At 38.4% G+C, this 22,842-nt stretch overlaps 2 protein-coding genes across 15 annotated transcripts in view; one reads left to right on the top strand and one right to left on the bottom strand.

The window, feature by feature from the left end:
- LOC101286051 (1-acyl-sn-glycerol-3-phosphate acyltransferase delta) overlaps positions 1–22,842 on the bottom strand; it is a 1,414,616-nt gene that overhangs the window by 850,907 nt on the left and 540,867 nt on the right. The gene's annotated exons all lie outside the window — the stretch shown is intronic.
- LOC101276363 (protein SET-like) lies at positions 15,821–16,784 on the top strand. Its single transcript, XM_004278868.4, has one exon. It carries the CDS (start codon positions 15,821–15,823, stop codon positions 16,697–16,699), a length of 879 nt encoding a protein of 292 aa, XP_004278916.1. The 3' UTR covers positions 16,700–16,784.

Raw genomic sequence — 22,842 nt, 5'->3', positions numbered from 1 at the left:
TGTATATGTATAACTGATTCACTTTGTTATAAAGCAGAAACTAACACACCACTGTAAAGCAATTATGCCCCAATAAAGATGTTAAAAAAAAAAAAGCTTATGTTAATGTTACATCCTGAATTTCTTTTAGGTCTCTCCTTTCTATTAACTGATCTTTCCATTAACTGTTTTATTTGAGGTTCTCCATCACCTAAAATATTCCAAGAGTGTCTTAACTGCCCTTCAGTCTTGACATTCCTAAATAGAGTTGCCAGCTAAAAACAAGGAAGTTCAACTGAATTTGAAATCAGATAAACAACAAATAATGTTTTGGTGTAAGTACAATACAAATATTGCATGGGACATACTTATATTAAAAATATTATTTATTATTTACCTGAAATACCAACTTAACTGAGTGTCCTGTGTTATTACTTGCTAAATCTGGTAACCCTGCTCCTAACACTGTCTGCTAGGGAAACCAGAGTGGCAATGAATGAATGAATGAACAAATAAATAAATGAATGAGTAAGCAAATGAACATACCCTGATTTGGGGTAAATGGTAATCATGAAAGGTGCATGGAAAATAATGCATTTGGGTTGAGTCCTTGAAGGATGAATAGAATTTAATTTGATGAAGGGAGAAACCAAAGGCAAAACCAAATTAACCCCTGAAAAATTTAAAAACTCTTATTTTATAGCTCAGTGATGGTCAGACTAATATTTTTACGTGTTTACTTTTAGTACATTTGCTGCTGAAATAAATATATTTTCCTAGGATTTCATGTTATTGGAGCCAAACCATTTCTATTTACATCAGCAAAGCCATTTAAACGTATTTGCCCTATTTGACCACTGGCACCTCAAAAACAGCATCTAGGTCAGCTTGAAGTGCTTTCTGCCCCCCATAAAAGTTGTATTAGCCCAGACTCCAAGGGCTAAGGTGACTCCATTACACTGTGATCTTGGATTTTTGCTCTGACTTGGCCATATTTCCGTTATCCACGGCATCCAGCTTTGTAGATAAACATACCTGATGGGCAATAAACACTTCACCGTCTTTGGTGAAGAAACACGTTTGCTCCTTTTTTTCAGTAAGACTTAAGGCTACAATTGAGTGAAAGTATGAGGATAAACATGAAAGGGCTAATACATGATGGGATAAGTTAGCATAGTACCAACTCATCAATTTTAGTTTTCAGAACTTAATCAAGTATTCAGGCTTTTCCCTATAACTCCCATTGGTCATTTGTTTTTAATCACTAATTAGAAGAGAGATCAGATTAAATTTCCAATGGGGAAAAGTCCCTGCAGCCTTCCTGTAGTGGAGGTATTCACTTCTGTACAATTTATTAATGAAAGTGAACTCTTCTTCTGACCATGGGCAATACAACCTTTAAAATACCTTTTATATATGTAAACATAAAGCTCTGCGTTTTGCTGCTCTAAGCATTTAGCTATCTGATAATGACCTGGAGGCCAACAGTTCTTGCCAGTGTGCAAATAGATAAAGACAATTCTTCATTCAGAATAAGAATATATGGAATAACACAATAGGGATTTCCCCACATAGTGATTTAGTTGTCTGGGAAACTATTTTTTCTACAAATGAGGACCACCTCATTATTTTGTGCTAAGTCTCATGTGCCTTAGACCGTGCCAGGGCCACTGTGCCTGGGAATATTTACACATAGGGATAACTTGTCTCTCTTGGTATATAGCATACACATAGACATTTGGCCATCACATACTGAGGATAGTAGACTATAGAGATAGCCAAACTGGGCCATGATATAGAGATAGCCAAACTGGGCCATGAGCTATTTAGTTACTCAGTCTTGGAGTCTTTCTACCTTTGAACTTGTTACATGACATGAATGAGCCTGCTGTTATACAAAGCTAAAAACATCCGAACTGACATGTAAGCCCTTGGTTTATATTCCTATGTACTTAGTTTTTGTAACCTCCAGGTTTTTTCATATGTGTTCTATATTTTCTATTGAGACAACCCTATCCCCTCCTCTGTGTATATCATGACACAAAACTGAAAATAAATGTTTAGTCAGTATTCTATTTATTCTTTTCTAAAAAGATACAGGATCAGACAACTTCTGTGTTGGCTATTTCCAATTCCTTCCTTTAGTTGATTTTATATTGATGTTGCCCCCTCAAGTGAACAAACACAAGGCACTCCCACAGCATCCAGCACAGAGAAGGAAGTGGCAATGATGTAAGAGATGTAAGACAAATGTGATTACCACCTTAAAACAGATCCAGCAATAATAAGCTCCCTTCAACACTCCAGATGCCCAACTCAATATGATTTCATGGCATCTTACAGATTTAGAAAACATAGTTATTTTTTTCTGATAAAAAAGGAAGCACTTTTCAAGAATACATTAACTTCCCATTTTAAGGTGTAGTTAGTATATGAAGGTAAGGACAGGGTGCTTTTAACCCCAATTTTGAGTCATTCATTCATTCATTCATTTATGGCTGCGTTGGGTCTTTGTTGCTGCACGCAGGCTTTCTCTAGTTGCAGCCAGCGGGGGCTACTCTTCGTTGCGGTGCACGGGCTTCTCACTGTGGTGGCTTCTCTTGTTGTGGAGCACGGACTCTAGGTGCGCAGGCTTCAGTAGTTGTGGCTCATGGGCTTAGTTGCTCCGCCGCATGTGGGATCTTCCCAGACCCGGGGTCAGACCTGTGTCCCCTGCACTGGCAGGCGGATTCTTAACCACTGCACCACCAGGGAAATCCCTTAAGTCATACTTTTAAGAATGAAATTAGGGATCACCAGAGAGATAATTTGGGATGATCTCATTCATGGCCATGATAACCTGATACCTAGGGAGGCATTACTAGGTTATAATTCTAACTAAGAAATTTTTAATCAAGGTAATTGTATTATACATGTCTGAAGAAATACTTTATTAATAATAAAATGAGATGATAGTCATGAGTAGTATAAGAGAGAATTCCAAGGAGACAAAGTGAAGCGATATGTCTCTGGCACAACCCAAAGAAGAGGCTGCACAGCTGCAAGTGAGGGCTGGCCTGGAGGATCATCTAATGTCAAAGGACAGTTAGGTGCATCACGGTGTCATAGTTCTGATAATACCACCCCTTAATGTGATCCAACTAACTACGTTTGTGGATTCTGCATCTATAAAATAACTATCAGATAATAACTGAGCTGCCGAAAAACCAATGATTAGAAGCCAGGGAGTTTTGAGATCCTTGTAATAGCAGCCTTGCTATTAAGCCTTACTTAATCCTTACAAGGATCCTATGAAGTTAATACAAAAAAAAAAAAACAAAAACCCAAAAAACAAAACACACACACATACACACACACAAATAAATAAAAGCCAAGGTGATATATGCCAGAGTGCAAAAACATAATCAGTTACTATATATTTGAAACGCAGGAAGAGGTCTAAAATAAAGGAGCAACAGCTAGCCAAACACGCAAAAGGAAACTGTAATTCGGAATATACTCTTGAGTCAGCCATGCCTCTTCTCTTCCCTACAAAAAGCCAAAGGGCCATGGGTAATAGAGATCTAATACAGACCAGCAGTCAGGAACTTAGGAAGTTCTGAGATACAAGTCAGATATTCATCAATGATGGGTATGAATTGAGAGGCAAAGACAATATGTAGTAAAGCCTCCTTTTATACTTCCTGCCAAGGCAGAAGTTGACATCATGTTTTAGAGGACGTCAGGTCCAAGTGAGTTGGCACGTGAGGATGCTCACGTAAGCAGCCAGGGTGCGGGCCCTTTCAGGACAGAAAATCCTGCTTATTTATTTGTAAGTAAGACACAGAGATCTATGCACAAGCAGCATGCCTGCATCCAGTGCTGTGCACTAATGTGCAGACGGCAAAGGCAGCCAAGAGAGGGAGGGAGGGTCTGCAGGGAATAAGGCTGATGGGCGAGCAGGAATTCTAGAGGAGCACCGAGAACACTGGGGTGTACTGCTCTGAACACATAAGCCCACTGTGAATGAATGCTTCGTGGTGGAAAGTGTTACGCATTATAAATACATCCATGGGTTTTATCATAGGCATCTTAATCCCCAAAGTATAGCATTTGGATAGATTCTACCTCCTAAAATGTAGATTCCTTGAATCAGTGAAATACAATGGGAATTCAGTGAACTAGCTTCTTGCAACATTTCCAATACCGAACAAACTCACTGTAATGGCAGTGTCCTTCAAAGAAAATAAACATGTCAGTAAGTTCAGAAATAGAGGATATTTTAAAAATTACATGATGGACGATGACAGTGAAAAGGACCCATCGCAGCTATAACTCAAGTATGGGTAAATCTGTAATGTACAAATTTATCCTTAGGAGACACTGTCAAAATGTTTTTAATGTGAATTTAAAATATTTGAGTTTGGGGGCTCTTCTGTTTCTGCTATTTTTCACTCCTGATTTATATGCTGTCCCAAGAGTTTGAGAGCGTAAATTAGTTCCTGAAGGCAAAATCTCCATGGCTCCCCACACCAAGGCCTTGTTATTATAGGCCTGCTCTAGAGCACGGAGCCCCCTGGCAGTATCCGTTTCAGGTGAAAAGAACATCAAGCTGTTATTCTGAAAAAAGACACACTCCAGAAGAAATGCAGCCCAGCAGGGATTTTGCAAAAGATCTGCACGGGGGAAAAATAAATCCAGCACAATCATATTTGGGTCCTGCCTTTACAAAGGCTCATTAACATGTCATTCAAATGATGTAAAGAAAGACTGAACTGAGTTAGAGCTTTGTCTGCCAGCCTTTGTCAAGGTAAAATGCCCTGTTGTCTAGATACCAGGAATGGAGGAAATGTTCAAGCAGCTCTGGTTTGCTCATGCTTGATACAGACTGGAAATTGTGAACTATTTACCTATTTTAAGGAAACTGTCCAGTTTCGTTTATTCTTTTTTCCCACATCAGATGGAGTAAGTCAAACAATTACAGAGCTTTAATTCATGGTGGTTGAATCTATAAAAACACTCAAATGTCACCTGAGACTGAGGACTGTATAATATAACCGAGTTTCTAATAAAAGTAAAAGAAACTGGCAAAGCTTATAGAAGCCACTAGTGAAGATCTGTGTGAAGCAATCGAGAGAGCAGAGGAGATTCTAGGGTTAGAATAGAGAGAGAGAGAGGAAGAAAAGCAGAGATGGCTGGAATATTGGAGAGCACTGGGGCTTAGAAGATTCAGTAGGTGACCTGAACCTTCTACTGTCTCTTCACTGATCTTCAGGAAACACACGCCGTTCACACTCAGAGCTGAATCTGAGGGTATTTTGGCAGCACAGGTGGGCAACCCGGTTGGCCCAGAGTTTGTCTCAAGCTTGGTTTTCATCAGACAAACAGGTACCCAGCACTTCATTCCTCTATTCCCAAGGGCAACTTCTTCTAAAATGAAATTTCATGCTCAAACTTCAGAAACATATGATTTAAACATATGCCAGTCTCTTTCTCCATATTTGCAGCTTCTCAATCCTCCACCTCCCAGGCCCTTTCTTAGAATAGCTTCTTGTGGAAGCTATAAGGTTTAGGCGAAAAGTGATTTTCCCCTCCTTTTATCTAGTCCATAGAAGCCTTTCACAAGAAAACTGAGCAGCCACAAGAAAAGAGAATTAACGACATTTTAGAACGTGATATTTTAATGCCTGAGACTATTTTCAGAGGAATTTTCCTTTTGGAAACACAGTCTTACAAAAAAAAAAAAAATTCACCATGGACCATAACCAATGGACACAGGCTTCTGTCTTATCCCACTTTAAGAAAAGAGAGAGAGAGAATGAAAAGAGTTATGAAGATAAAAGTATCTTCAAATGACATAATGTGTTTCATTTGAAAGCAATTTTTTCCTCACATAGAGCAAGAATCTATTTCTATAAGATGAAAAGTGTATGAGACATAATAAACACTGCCTATGCTTAGATACATGATAATTAATTTACATTGATTAGTTTACTAAGATAAAAAGTTCTGGGCTTCCCTGGTGGCGCAGTGGTTGAGAGTCCGCCTGCCGATGTAGGGAACACGGGTTCGTGCCCCGGTCCGGGAAGATCCTACATGCCACGGAGCGGCTGGGCCCGTGAGCCATGGCCGCTGACCCTGCGCGTCCTGAGCCTGTGCTCTGCAACGGGAGAGGCCACAACAGTGAGAGGCCCGTGTACCGCTAAAAAAAAAAAAAAGTTCTTCTGTGGAACATTATTGAGCAGAAAAAATCAGATAATTGTAATGCTTTAGGTATTCTTAGGTTTAATACGCTGGGGATCCATTACAACTAAGGGATTTTGTATAATGAGGGTTTCTCAGGAGCTCCTAGGGACAAGAGCCACTTTTTCCCAAGGTATAGTAAGTGGCTGCTAGATGGTAGGATTGGAGAGGTTCTGAGAAAAGCTCTTCCTTGACTGACCTGCACCAAGTGACTCATGCCAGGGAACTACATATTATCCTTCCAAAAGCAAACACCACTCAGGGAGCTTTTTGTGGTCTTGTTGTGACTGACTCACAGAGTTAGCCAATCTCCCAGGATGTGTGTCACCTCAGTTCTCCAAATTCTCCCTAATTCTCCTTCAGTTTGCCTCGTGCTTCTAGACTCAGCTGAATCACAGTGTTCTCCATAACACCCTTCCTGACTAGTCTACAATAATCTCCCTAACAAGGCAGCATCATAATTTAGCTTTTAATTTTTCCCCTATCACTCCTAGACTAGTCAGTCCCATCACCTTAACCAAGGTCATTGAAATTAGGTGAAAACTGATTTAAATGATCAAATAATCAGGTGCAGTAGTTTATAGTTCTTTCATATACATATTGGAGAAACACAATATGTATTTCTTGGTAATAAGTGACCCTTTTGGGAGGAATGAAGACTCGGTACTTAAGGGAATATGAGGTGAAGACACTGAAAGAATAAGCAGGTAATGCTGAGGATAGTCATGACTCTACATTATTGTCCAGGACAGTATAGTTTTATACTGCAATTTGCAACTTATTCATGGATTATGAAATCTATAAATGAATAGGAATCAACACTTTAAAAATGAAATAGAGCTTTTAGAATGCTAACATGATTGCAGATGTCCAAGACTGGAAAATAGTGTAAAGCACATTCTAAATTTATTTGACCATGAAACCCTTTAGAGAGGGCACACTGAGGAGCTGGTACTCTTCCCATCAGAGTCTGGAAAATGCTGGTTATAGGCCAACGCCTCTGAAGACACATCTATCTCCTCTGTATATTCTGATTTCTACCTACCCTGCACTGTGACTCACTCAACATAACAGGGATACCCTAAGTAAGCAGCAAAAAAAGCTGAGAAGAACTGGGAGGAAAAAAAGTAAGAAAATGCTTGAAAATTTTGTTTCACTTTTATAAGGAATGAAAAATTCATTTCAATTCAGCCCCCAAATCTTGCAACATAGGTTTCTGAGAGGACTGCTTTTTAAGTGGTACCTTACAAAAAATGTTAATATATTAAGAAAATACTGAAAGTCCTTAACTCTAGTGACACTAGAACTAGAGTAAAAGGACTGAAATAAGATGGAGTGCATTTTTAGGAGAGGGCACTGGACAAGTCCTATTTGTTGTCCTGAACACCTGTTATTTTTGTTGACCTGCTTTGTCTATCTCCTCACTGTTATTAACTTTTGATGAGTCTAAAAAATTGTTATATAAAACAGAAGAGAAAAACAATTGGTTATTTATGCATCAGAACTGACCAAAGTAGTAAAAACTAATTGAAGTAACCTGTTTTATTTTCCTTATAAACTCATAGCCTCTTTCTTAATAGGGCACAATGATTTTTATTTTTTTTATATTTATGGAAACTTGACATATAGACATTTTTTCTTCCTTTGGCAAATACTCTTTCATGATTACGTAAGAGTACAGCCTATTTCACACAGTAAGATATTAAAATGAAAGATACTAATTCTAGATTTCAGATGATGAAGTCTTCTTCAAAATCCTTTATGAACTTTTCAGTAAATCATTAACAAAATGACTTAGTTGTTTGCACAGAAAAATTACTTTCCGTCAGGGAGATGAATAAAACGTAGCATTTATCTCCTGGAACAGGCTTACTATTCTTTAACACTGTCTTCTTCATCTACACAGTGCTTAGTCATCAAACGTCTGATATTTTGGCATCACTACTTTAATTACAAAAAAAAATCAAGTGAAAATTCATTTAAATAGTCAAGTAAGTCAGGGGAAAATCAATCCTGATTCTGCTCATACGAATCTGTTCCATGAAAATTCCTATCTACTCTCATCAGAGAATTTGGGATTGTATTTGAATTTTCTTTTTAAGAAGCTCTGTTTGCCTGCCAGGAGTATAGACAGAACTAATACTGAATTTCAACTTGAAAGGCACCAGGTAGAATCTCATAAGTTTCATGGATGAAATCTTCTAACGTTCAAGGTAAAGTCTATCAAGCAGAAAAGAACAGAACTGAACGATCTCAAAGGACTGAAACACTGACTGCAATCTCAATTATTGGGAAAACTTTCCTTCATCCATCCTAAGAAGCCATTTTCAAAGCTCATCACACGAGCCACATTCTGTAAATCTTCAGACCTGGCTAAGTCCTCAGCAACAAAAGAAAAAAGAACCAAAGGAAATTCAAATTCAATTAAAGAAGGAACTAAAACCAAAAGGTGTTAAGTGACAATAAAACAGTTTTCAATAATATGTATAGAAGAATGTATGAAGTCTACAGTATGTAAGGAGCTGAAGGAAACCAGGACCCTTCATTGATTCTTTGATTTGATTTATCTACGGAGGACTGGCCAGGAAGAGTAAGATGAGTCACAAATATGCTCCTTCCCCTAGATATTTTTTCCTTCGTTAAGCTCAATATTTTGAATATTTACATCCTTATATTGATTGGCAATTACAGTAAAACAGAACTATTTGATGGAATTACATCCAATCATCCAAAAGTAAGATTACTCAAGATAGGCGGAGAATTTTCCCTCCCTTTCTCCACAGGTGGTACAGAGCTGGACATCACGAATGTGTGGTTTGTAAAGTCTCCAGACCATGTGGCCCTATTTGGAAACTTGATTTGCCTAATCATTCCATCCCTTTCATGCTCGGGTTGTCTCTAGTATTTCCTGGTTGTGAATAACATTTTGTGAAAATCTCTATGCATTAATCTTTGATGCCATTTCTAATTATTTCTTCATGGTAGAACTGAAAAGGATTAAATTATTGAGTTAGCAATCAGGAATCATTTTAAACCTCACGATACATTTTAATCTGGTTGATTTAAAACATCTACTACCAACTCATTTGGGGGCTGCATTTTTGCTTCCCCATCCTAGATCCCCTTTCTGCTCTCCTTTTAATTCTATTATCTCTTGACTTTTTCTCCCAAACCTCTGTCCCACACACATTTGCAAACAATGCACCATCTCCAAGAGCGCCTCCATGAATCCCGAAAAAATCGTGGAGCTTCAGACTTTATGCTAGTTGTTGGTTTTGTTTGGTTTTCACGGAGTACCCTTATACCTTGCTCCTCTCCCTCCTAATTTAACTCTCCTGCTTCCTCCTACAGGAATGATCTACTTCCTCATCAAGGTTAGTAATGCATTCTGGTCATGCCTCATATGTGGCAAGTAGATCTCATACTCTCTAGAAGTGCTTTACCAAACAGCTGTTCCAGCTAGAAGGTGGACTCTAAGGGTACAGAGAAAAACACGTTTGATCTCTGTATCATAAGAATATACCAAATGGCTTGGCACATAAGAGGTACTCCATAAATGCTTAGGAAATTTAATTACTACAGAGGAAATTCAAAAGACATCCCAAAGGCCTAGATTATGCTCTTTCAGGATAATTTGTAATTTGATAATGTAAAAATGCACTATTACACAGAAAGTAGATTAAATTAATTTCAAAATGTTCTACAACAGTTTTACCAGATATTTCTGAGACCATAATGCAAAACTGGTTAGATGTCTTGAATCAAGAAACAATCAAAAAGTTAAGGCTTTTCATTCCCTCAAATTGTAGCCTTATTCAATTTCTTACTTTTGCTGTCATGTATATTGTGGACTTGAGGTTTTAGTGGTCTCTGTATTTTATCAAAAGCTTGCATTTTATAAGGAGAATTTGTATTAATTTCTTAATGTAATATGTGATTTAATATTAAACTCTTCCATGATATTTTTCCTTGCGATTCCCTGCTAGAAGTCTATTGATTTTGATCATCTATTAGAAGCCAACTCATGGACCAGAATATAATTGTCAGAATGTAACAGATTTTTCTAATAATTTCTATTTAGTTGATTAAACCTAGGTAATATAATACAAGGTTCTGCTAAATAACTAAAATTTTAAAAAGGAATACCATTAGGAAGGTTTTTTCTGGATTACAGATGTGATCTATCATATAGTTCAAAATAATAAACTCAGAGGGAGGGGATATGGGGATCTATGTATACATACAGCTGATTCACTTTGTTATACAGCAGAAACTAACACAACATTGTAAAGCAATTATACTCCAATAAAGATGATAAAAATTAATTAATTTAAATCAGTTTTCTGTCTCAATGGTTGGTCTCTACTTTCTCCTCAGGAAATAGTACATGCTGCACCTCTGTTTCCCATCACAGTGATTCTGAATATTGAAAATATGTTGCTCTTATCTTTCTAACCTCATTAAAACAGGATTCTTATCTTGTGCAAGTGTAAAAGGCCAAAGTTTTAAGTCATTGTGATTGCATAAAAGCAGAAAAGAACACAAATACCTGTTCTACTTATCACAATTATTTAACTATAAATGAATCATGAAGCGTTTACTGCTTGCTCACTTTCGGCACTGTTCTGGGTCTGCAAGAAGAAAAGAACATCTACATTTCAGAAGCTTACCACCTACTTGAGCAAGAGAAGTGTCCCACTGAAAAGCAATGTATGAAACTTGAGGTTATATGTCTGGATAAAATTTGAACTTGCTTCGAGCCTGCCCTCTCATGCATATTAATTCACGTGGATATTAAATACAATCCAAAATTACGGTTAATGTGTATTATTTGATGTAGAGAAGGAACTAAAATATTCTGCAACCATTTTACACATGGTGACATTTTAAATCTTATGGACCATCTAGGAGAATTTTTTAAAATGTCTTCTTTAGGCACCTCTTCTTGCAAACATTCTCCTTAGAATTTGGTTGCCCATCCCCTCTTTTCTGACTTGACTTCCTTGACTTGCACGTGACCATCTCTCTTCTGCCCCCTTCTTGTGCGACTCAGTTACTAAAAGCACGATTCCTGGTCCCTGTTACCTGTTGCTGGGACTACTATAGTCTTCCCACTAGTCCCACATTAGCAGTCTCCTCTGTCTCCTCCTCTCTGCAGTCCATATTCCAGTCCCAAGCTAGTGTGTTCCTGCGAGAGCACAGTGGCTTCACACCATTCCTTTGTTCACGAATGGTCATTAGCTCTCCTCTAATAACCAGATTAAGGTCAGTTTCCATGCTGGCATTCAGGGCCATCCACAGTAACTCTAACTCTAACCCTAACCCTAGCCCTAACCCTAGACCACCTACCTGTGCATTTGTACCTCCTATTACTCTCCCATACTCATCCTTAGAGCCTAACCGGACCAGGCTCTGCATTTAAAAACATCATATGATTTGCTATCTCAATGCCTTTGCCTTGCACATCTCTAGCCATTAAATTCTACTTATCTTCTGAGTCCATCTTAAATACTCCCTTTTATTTAGTAATCACCTATGAGCATTACATCGATGCTCATACGTGAGCACTCCTTTTCTAAAATGCAATAGTACTTAATGCTTACCTTATGGAAGTGGCCATAGTTTTCTTTACGTTACCCTTATTTATGCACTGCTCCCAATCACTAGATTTTCAAATACCATGAAGACAGGTACTTGGTACTACTTACATTCTTATTCTCTAGTGCACTCAGCAGAGTAATTTGCACATAGTAGGAATAAGATTAATATTTACTGGATTGACATTTTAATCAAGCTTATATATTCTCTCTAAAAATATAATCTAGGAAATGAATTTAATCTAGGAAACTAACTGTTAATCATTAGTGATAAAATAGAATCTTAAGGATGGCTTAATGGCAATATAAATAGGTCACTTTATGGGGTAAATGGATGTTGCAGGGATAGGGAAGGTTCTAGACTTAATATTCAGGTTCCAGTGAGAGAGATGAATGGTTTCCTAAGACCCATGAATATCTGCATGTCTTGTTTTCCCCATGACATTATTTTGCAACTGAATATATCAATATGAGGTCGTACATTCCACAAAATGTAGTGAGGACACCTTCAGGATTTGGATCTTCCAGAGGAATCACATTGCACTCACTGGGCATCATCTCTGCCAGTGACTAGAATTCCTGCTGTCTGCAGTTTTGCTGTGATTATTTATACTTTTATGGGCTTACTAACAAGAATCACAAGGCATAATAGAATGATCAGTTAGATTTTCCCCAAGTAACTTGTTATTCAGAAGAAAAATATCTCCAGGAAAGTATCTTTAATTATCCTGGAACAATTCACCATAAGAGATATCCCCAAATGCCCCTAAAAGTTCCCAAATTGGGACAATTGTTATTTGTTTATCCAGTTTACATTTGAAGCATCTGACCATGCTGGAACTTAAGGAACTATCCCTTAAGATGGTACTTTCTGTCGAGCAGAGGTAACAAAAGGACCAAGCTAAGGAAGAGCTCTCCCAAGAATGAGTGTCAGAATCCCTCCAGTAGAGAGGACAGGGTGGCTCTCGACCCACCCAATTCAACTTTGAGGGAGGATACATTACTCCAGCATTAGCTCTTTTCCCAGGTTCCAAGGAGGAGACTGTATGAGAGAAGTCTGGCTAGGTTCAAGTACCTCGCTACCAAAGCTCACAGGTTTATCCACGGAGTCTGCCACGTCTGATCATGTGAGCACACAAGGTCTCCTTAGAGAATGGGTGAGAGCACAATCCTCTGCAGAGTGTGATGGGGACACTGGACCAGGACGCTTGGCGTACAACAGCAAATAGGCCCTGGGAAGGCAGTGTGCACCATCTACGAATGCTTGCCTAACACAGGCAGAATATTATCCTCTCAAAGGCAATCAACAAGCTTTGGTTAAGTAGAGATAAAATTGTATTTAAACCATAATGGAAAAGAATATAAATATGTATTCATATAATATTATATGTATATATAAAGAATGTATATGTTTGTATAACTGAGTTGCTTTGCTGTACAGAAGAATACAACATTGTAAATCAACTGTACTTCAATTTAAAAAATTCACTAAATCAACCATTATAACTGAAACATAATTTGTAATATATTATCTCCATGAGATACTTCTTCCTTGTATGCAAACATAAAACTTGTTAACATACAAAACAAACAAATACACAAATGATTCTCCCTAAATCTTAGCAACTTACATTAAAGAAAGTTCCTCATATGACTACAGTTCCTCGGGAATATTATTATTCATTTATGTTCCATCATTTCATAGAGTGAATACCGACTTAAAATTTCTCAAAGTGCCAGGCCTGCCTGTACTTTGAAGACAATTATGTCAATATCTCTAACTTCCTGTGTATGTCATACTCTTTTCCATATGGAAGAGGCTATCAATTTTATGTCTGCGTGAAGGAGAGGAATCACAGGACATTTCACCTGTTAAATCACATCTATTTTAAGGAAAGAAATATGATAAATACATTTTCTCTATAAAGAATGCTGTCTACCATTATTTCTCATTAATCAAATGTGATGTGTAACTTGCTAAAAAGCCCTATAGCATTTTCCTAACAATTATAGCTCCTAATCTGTATAACATACTGCTTCATTTTAAGCCAAAGGGACATTCTGGAAATCCATAAATACTACAGGGTATAAAGAGGGAAAAAATATAACTTGTACTATAACTTTTAGCCAGAGAAAACAGAAACAGAGAAAAGAGAGAAACAGGTAATGCTTTCCACATCTGAGTGATAAAACGTCTGCACAGAATTCCTACTGACTATATGGGAACAGTCAGGAAATCATTCTTTTAAAAATGAGTTTTAAGCAGAACAGTAATCTAGAAAAGCATCATAACACATTGCACCGCCTGGAGCAGCCCCACAGCGTGGCATGATGCCTTTAGAAAGCAGAGTTCAGTCCAATAGTGCTGTCTAGGGGAGAATGTGAGTGAAAGAGAGGGAGTGTTGTGCACATTGTAAGCACTCTACAACAATCTACCATTGCCCCTGGTGCCCGGCATCTGCTCTGCACCCACAAATCTGGAATGAGGCTTCAAGTGCCTGCCCTATGCAGCTACAAGCTTTGCATCCCAATTAAACCAACCCCACTGTCCTGGAAGAATAGCCCTGCTCAGTGACTGACAAACATTTAAGAATGTAGGCATGTGAAACTAAGATGAAAATGAAAGAGACATTATTTATGTGAAAGGGCATTTAAAGATGAGTAAGTTATGTGAGGTTGAGAAAGTATGCCCATTTAGAAATGGATGAGACAGTTGCTGAAGTATGGAAGACTAGTTGTGGGAATGCTAGGGCAAATCAAGTAGACAAGTAACAGTTGTTATTTTACAATGGTCATAGAAAACTTGCTAATTAGTATTTATCAAAAGAAGTTTTCGAGTGGACAATATTTTTTTTTTTTTTTTTGCGGTACGCGGGCCTCTCACTGTTGTGGCCTCTCCTGTTGCGGAGCACAGGCTTCGGACATGCAGGCTCAGCGGCCATGGCTCACGGGTCCAGCCGCTCCGCGGCATGTGGGATCTTCCCAGACCGGGGCACGAACCCGTGTCCCCTGCATCGGCAGGCGGACTCTCAACCACTGCGCCACCAGGGAAGCCCTGCGCTTTTTATATGTAGAGTGTGAATGCTATGCATGGGAACGCCCTAATTATTTGGTACTCTGGAATTTTGTTATACAACAAAAGAAATCGTAAAAAGTGACATCATTTGGAATTCAGAAATTGTATTTACACTGAAATGTTTATTACAGTGAAATATAGCAGAAAGGCTTGTAAGTTATAGAACAACATTAGAAGCTTATGTGTCGTCTGAAGTTTTCCACCGAGTTTATGAAGACGGTGGAGGGATATTTCTACCACAAAAAAGTAACATTAATTTTTACAAATAATATTAGAAACTAAGTATTTTCTATGCAATATACTCGTATGCTGGGAATTCCAGATCTTTATGTCAAAGGTCCTGGCAAATCTATTGAGGGTATCATGTCAAAACTCAAAGTTGTCAAGTATTACTAATGATACCTCTACTGTGTCCTTATACAGAAATGGTGTTAGTTTGAATCTAGAGCCCAGAAATAGACCTAAACATACATGGGTATTTGATTTTGATGAACAAAGTCAACCAAGGGGAAAGGAATGAGTGCATATCCATATAGGTATGCATACCTAACACCGCATAAAATTAACATGAGCTGGATCCTAAATCTAAATGGAAAAGCCACAACTATAAAACGTCTAGGAGAAAACTTAGGAGAGTATTTTATGACTTGAGATTATGCAAAGGTTTCTTTGACAGACTCTAGCAATAACTATAAAAGAGTAATACATTTAAAATTTAAAATGTCTCTTCATCAAAAGATGATATAAAGAAAATGAATTAACAACCTACAGACTGTCAGAAAATAGTCATAAAACATATATCTGACAAAGTACTGGCATCTAATATATATATGAAAGATTCTGGAAAGATATACCAAACAATCCAATTAAAAAATGAGCGGAAGAGTTCTCAGAGCTCCTGGTACGAGCTTCTTCCCTTGGGTGGATTCTTGGCTTTTCTCCCAGCATGGCCCCCAAACACCAGTCTTCACTTCCACCCCAAGCAAAGAAACCGAAGAAACCGAGAAGGACTCCTGCCTCCAGGCCAGAGGAAACGTCTGCTTCTCCGAACTTGCCGAAGGAAGAAAAAGAACAGCAAGAAGCAATTGAACACATTGATGAAGTACAAAATGAAATAGACAGACTTAACGAACAAGCCAGTGAGGAGATTTTGAAAGTAGAACAGAAATACAACAAACTCCGCCAACCAATTTTTCAGAAGAGGTCGGAATTGTTCGCCAAAACCCCACATTTTTGGGTAACAACATTTGTTAACCATCCACAAGTATCTGCACTGCTTGAGGAGGAGGACGAAGAGGCACTGCATTATTTGACAAGAGTCGAAGTGACAGAATTTGAAGATATTAAATCAGGTTACAGAATAGATGTTTATTTTGATGAAAACCCTTACTTTGAAAATAAAGTTCTTTCCAAAGAATTTCATCTGAATGAGAGTGGTGATCCATCTTCAAAGTCCACTGAAATCAAATGGAAATCCGGAAAGGATGTGACAAAACGTTCAAGTCAAACTCAGAATAAAGCCAGCAGGAAGAGACAGCATGAGGACCCAGAAAGCTTCTTCACCTGGTTTACTGATCATTCTGATGTAGGTGCAGATGAGTTAGGAGAGGTCATCAAAGATGATATTTGGCCAAATCCATTACAGTACTACTTGGTTCTGGACACGGATGATGAGGAAAGAGAAGGAGAAGAAGATGATGATGATGATGAAGAGGAAGAAGGATTGGAAGATATTGATGAAGAAGGGGATGAGGCTGAAGGTGAAGAAGATGAAGATGATGATGAGGGGGAGGGAGGAGAGGAAGATGAAGGAGAAGATGACTAATGGAACACTGATGGATTCCAACCTTCCTTTGTTAATTTTCTCCAGTCCCTGGGAGCAAGTTGCAGTCTTTTTTTTTTTTTTTTTTCTCCTTCTCCTCTTGTGCTCAGTCGCCCTGTTTCTGAGGTCTCTTTTCTCCTTTATACCATGGCTCACAACTTATTTTGGGGGGAAATACCTTGAGCAGAATTCAGTGGGAAAAGAATCTCTACCCCTTTCTGTTCCAAATTCATTTTTATCCCTTCCTGTCTCAACAAAAACTTTATGGAATCAACACCACCATGCTCTGTGGGAAAAAAGAAATACCTTCTGCTCCCTTAGCTCTGCTGGAAGCTGGAGGGTGCTAGGCCCCTGTGTAGTAGTGCACAGAATTCTAGCTTTTTTCCTCCTTTCTCTGTATATTGGGCTCAGAGATTGCACTGTGTCTCTATGTGAATATGGACAGTTAGCATTTACCAACATGCATCTGTCTACTTTCTCTTGTTTAAAAAAAGAAAAAAAAAACTTAAAAAAATGGGATTATAGAAGGTCAGCAAAGGGTGGGTTTGAGATGTTTGGGTGGGTTAAGTGGGCATTTCGACAACATGGCTTCTCCTTTGGCATGTTTAATTGTGATGTTTAACGGACATCCTTGCAGTTTAAGATGACACTTTTAAAATAAAAGTCTCCTAATGAAAAAAAAAAAAAAAATGAGCGGAAGACCGAAATAGACATTTCACCAAGGAAGACATACAGATGGACAAGAGGCACATGAAAAGACACTCAACATCACTAATTATTAGAGAAATGCAAATCAAAGCTACAATGAGGTTTCACCTCATGCCGGTCAGAATGGCCATTATCAAAACATCTAGAAACAATAAATGCTGGAAAGGGTGTGGTGAAAAGGGAACCCTCCTGCACTGTTGGTGGGAATGTAAATTGATACAGCTACTACGGAAAGCAGTATGGAGGTTCCTTAAAAAACTAAAAATAGAACTACCATATGACCCAGCAATCCCACTACTGGGCATATACCCTGAGAAAATCATAATTCAAAAAGAGACATGTACCACAAATGTTCATTGCAGCACTATTTACAATAGCCAGGACATGGAAGCAACCTAAGTGTCCATTGACAGATGAATGGATAAAGAAGATGTGTCACATATATACAATGGAATATTACTCAGCCATAAAAAGAAATGAAATTGAGTTATTTATAGTGAGGTGGATGGACCTAGAGTCTGTTGTACAGAGTGAAGTAAGTCAGAAAGAGAAAAACAAATACTGTATGCTAATGCATATACATGGAATCTAAAAAAAAAAATGGTACTGATGAACCTAGTTGCAGGGCAGGAATACAGATGTAGACATAGAGAATGGACCTGAGGACATGGGGTGGGAGGGGAAGCTGGGGCAAAGTGAGTGTAGCATTGACATATATACTATACCGAATGTAAAATAGTTAGCTAGTGGGAAACAGCAGCATAGCAAAGGGAGATCAGCTTGGTGTCTTGCGATGACTTAGAGGGGTGGGATGGGGGGATGGGAGGGAGGCTCAAGAGGGAGGGGATATGGGGACATAGGTCTGCATATGGCTGATTCAGTTTGGTGTACAACAGAAACTAACACAGTGTTGTGAAGCAATTATATTCCAATAAAGATCTATTAAAAATATATATATATACTTAAAAAAAGCAAATGATACACAAGTATTGAACTCTACATAGTGGTGTTCATTATGTAGCAATGTATTTAGAGATGACGTGTAATCATGTCTCTAATTTACTTTAAAATGCCTCAAAAACCAAGACAGATTGGTAAGTGATTAGAGATAGATAGATGGATATTTAGGTAACAAAGAAAGTACAATAAAATATTAATTGCAGAATCTAGGTCCTGTGTATATGAATGTTCACTGTACAATTCTTTCAACTTTTCTGTATATTTGAAAATTTTCAAAATATAATTTTGAAAAAAAATCCACATGTCCAGGAACCGCTGATCTACAGTACCAGGACTCAGTCGTTATTCTCTGATAAATGACTTTCCCCCAGAAAGGAAATGCTTGTTCTCTTCCCTCTGGATCCCTCCACTGCACAGCTTCTCACACTCTCGTCCATTTCAGCTCCAACCTTATTTCCTTGTTTCACAAGGAAAAGAAGCAGGCTTATTTTTCTGAAAGCAGATTAGGCTAAGGGGCACATTACACTTTACGGCAGCGATGCTAGTAATTTTCACTTCAAAGGACTGTTATTTGGATCCTGTTTGTTCAGTTTCCCAGTTTATCTCATAGCCTTGCCATTCTATTCAATTTGACTGAAATTAATACTGCTTTAGTTGGTCCTGCTTCACCATACCAAAATAAGACAGAATGGAACTAACAACAGACATTTTTATTCTACACAAAAATGTCTGATCACTTTAACATTATTATTTTAGGTACACTTAACCCTTAAAACCAAGTATCAGGTTTAGACTTGCAGATTTGATTCATGAAAGCCCTCAAATAGAGCTCAGACTGGACATGCAGGGACTGACCCTGATTTTCACTCTCCTTGGATCATTTTAATATTTTTTCAAATTAAAGAAAACAAATGACCAGCTTTACATCACTGTTATTTGCATCAATGAATATCTACAACTGTTTCTCTTCTTAGAAATCCATTAAAATGCGCCATTTCTGATGTCGATCTTGCCCTCTGTAATGTACTCCTACTGGAACAGGAACAACGTCAACATCAACAATGTAAGCCATTTCTAGCTTAACTAGTCTAGAGTTCGTAAGAAACAGTCAGCTTTCACTGGAACCAGACCCAGAACAAATCTGTGTGTGGAAAAGTAGGTGTTAAAGTCCGCTTTGTCTTCAAAAGATTGGTTTTATAGGATTTTAATATGTAGTTTTGGTATGATTTAGTCTCGTATGATTTTAGCTAATAAAACTGTATGCTTCTTTCTGGAGCTGCACACATTGAGAAACTAGCCGGTTCATTTCATTTGATATATACTTCACTGTGAATGACTGAGTAAATGAGGTCTTAAGACTTAGGGACTCAAATCTTTGCATATATGCAGAAGACTAAGTACTGTTAAATGCTGCTCAGGATGGCAAAGACTGAGGTTTAGTTGCATTGACAGCAAGTAAAATCTAGATCTTCAGAGAACTAAAGTCTATGTTTCAATAGGTTTAACAACTTCAGTTGAAAGCACATTTTAAAAATTGATACTCATAAAAAGCCCAGCAAAAAAGAAGCTATTTATAAATCAAGCCTCTGAAACAAGAATATAGAAACCCCCAAAATATCTTATATAATTATTCATTTTTTTTAAAAGGTGATTATGACAACATGCAGACATGAATAAGAAAAATACACTGAAGGGAAAAAATGCAATAACCCCAAAGAAACCTAAATATATTTTACGGAAAAGACTGTGCATAAAGACGAACAAGAGAAGTAATTAGCTTGTCTATCTGGGAGAAGAAAAAGGTTATTGTAGCTTTCTATGCATGGGAAGCTAGACCAAGTGTGAAGGGAGAACCTCACAGTGTGAATAGCTAAATATAACCTAGAAATCCCATCTCCTGGTACACTGCAGAGTTCCTTAAAAAAGGCTTCCGAATGTAAAGAGAGAGAGAGAGGGAAAAAAAAAAGAGGTTTAAGGATTATGAAACAGAGGAAGAAAGCCAAGTGGGACACCATGATGACTGAGGTGATGATTCTCTCCAGAACAAGGAAGTGTGGCTGAAAGCCTAAGTGAGTTCCTTCTTAGTGTTTACAGAGGGAGATTAATTGTTCCCTAATCTGAACTCTACAATGTGCAGGTTGGAAATGCTTCTTCATGGAGTGTTCAATACCAAGGCCTCCCAACTAGACCAATGACTATGCTAAATGTCTATCCATCTTTTAGGGCAAAAAGGCAATCATCCAAGAGACCTGAAAAGATGTGGGAAAAAAATTGGGGAGTTATTGACCAAAGGTACAACCCTCTCAATACAACTAGCCACTGTGTGAAAGAATGGGTTGGTACACATATTATTCTTAGGTATTAAAATGTTCTATAGGAAGACCAGGGTATTACAGTACAGTGCATCACTTTCAATAGTTTTGCCAAATATTTGGTGAAGAATAATCAACTGGGGCAACACATGGTTTTTCAAAGAAAGGCAAAACCCTCCAACAAGAAGTGTATTTCCTCATGAGTTAAGTTAATAGTGCTCTTCAACCATTTAATAAAATATTTATTGAGTACCTTGCATTGTTGTCAGTGTCAAGGTACAAGGGAAACAGCTGTAAATAGGAGACACACTCTGCTCTAGTAGGAGGAAACAGATCATCTCAACAAATTAACAAGACAATTTCAGCTAATCATAAATGATACCAAAATATAAAATATAAAAAAGTGTTAAGAAGTAATTGAAGGAGATACTTTAAAACAGGTGACCAAAAACACTTCTCTGAGAAAGTGATATTGAAGTTGGTCACAGAGTGATGAAGAGGTGCCGCCCATTCCAAGGTCTGAGGGAAGGCATTTCAGGCAGGGTAGCTCATGCAGAGACCCCCGAGGAGGGAATGAGCTTCTGAGTTGGAAGAACAGAAGGAAGGACAGTTGCGGTTGGAACACAGCAAGCAAAGGAATGCTTGGTTATAAGATTTATTCATTCATATCTATTTCTAGCACTTACCAAGGGCCATAGTGTGTTCCAGATACTGAAGGTATGGAAGTGAACAACACTGACCAAATCCTTCCCCACATGAAGCTGAGCTTCCAGTGGAGTCTCTGGTGGGATCAGAGAAGAGGACAAGGCTAGATCATAGGGGTTGGGGCTTCTGTGCCACAATACGAGTTTGAATATTTTGCCAAGTGACTGTGACAAACCCTTTTCTACCCCATGCCATATCCCCTTAGCACACATGATTCTACCACAGCTCTCAGGGACAAATGAAGGCAAGCTGTGAAAGTGAAAGGGTCTACTTGACAACATTAAAAAAGCTCATATCTGGGGCCAAAAGGTCCACTTTGCAGAAAGCCAGTCCCTGGGATTAATTAAAAGTGTTGCTGATTACATAGGAACCTCTACTCTGGAGGAGTTGGTAACCCGTCTTTAGCAGAATTGCTCATACTACAGATAAGAATTTGCTTTTCTTGACATCAATGCCTCTGCCAGCTCCACTATTCAAGCACTCTCAGAATGCCTGCTTTACCAAAACGAGATCACATATGCCATTGCATGGAATTGAAGAACTCTTTTAATGGTGAAGGAAATGGAACAGTGGGAAGTAGGATGAAAGATTTCATTGATTCAATTCTATGCTGTATCACATGAAAGCAGCCAACCGAATAGGATGTTGGAAGGGTCTATCTAATACTTAGTTAAGGGACAGGCTGGGTATTCCTAAGATACTGTATATTCATTGAACCAGTGACTGATACATGATGTTGTGTCACCAAAAACTAGAATAAAAAGGTCTGGGCAACAAGAGGTCAAAATGAAATTGTCCCCTCTCACCATGATTCCTAGTGACTGACTTAACAGAATTTATGCTTCTCATCCACTCGAGTCTTGGCACTGCTTATGAGAGGTCCTGGTTCCTGAGCTAGGATAGAGTAAGGACTCAACTGAACCTGAAGTTATGATAACTACCTGGTCATTTAGAGCTCTGCCTGCAGCAGGAAAAGAAATGAGTCACTATACTGGGAGAAATGATCAGTCCTGAGAATCATGAGAAACTAGGATTGCTACTACATAATGGCGTCATGACAGAGTATATCTGGAACCTGGGGATTCATTGGGCATCTGTGTATGATTATATATGGTAGTAACAGTAAATACTCAACTGAAGGCTACCATAGCCTGTCAAGGGCTTGGACACTCAGGAATGGAGGCCTGAGTCATGCACCAAGTGAGAAAGCTTCCAGCTAAAGTGTTGGCTGAGATTGAAGGAAATCTAGAATGGGGATGTTGAAGATTATTGATGAATATGAATTATGGCCTTAGTCCAGGTACAACAGTGGGGACTTCCACGCCTCCTATCTTAAATCTATTTTTGGGGATTGCAACAGGCTACTCCCTTGAAAACAATCAGTGACAAAGTGAACTTAATGTGGAGCCCAGGAGAACTGAGCAGTATAAGGGGTGGACTTCAGTAGATGCTCTTTTGTGC

This window comes from Orcinus orca, chromosome 12, assembly GCF_937001465.1.
Source record: "Orcinus orca chromosome 12, mOrcOrc1.1, whole genome shotgun sequence".
NCBI lineage: Eukaryota > Metazoa > Chordata > Mammalia > Artiodactyla > Delphinidae > Orcinus > Orcinus orca.
The sequence above is the reverse complement of the archived record's forward strand: the minus strand, read 5'-3'. Positions and strand labels throughout refer to the sequence as shown.

Coding starts and splice junctions, on each gene's coding strand:
- LOC101276363 (XM_004278868.4), top strand. CDS start 15,821: ATGGCCCCCAAACACCAGTCTTCACTTCCACCCCAAGCAAAGAAACCG.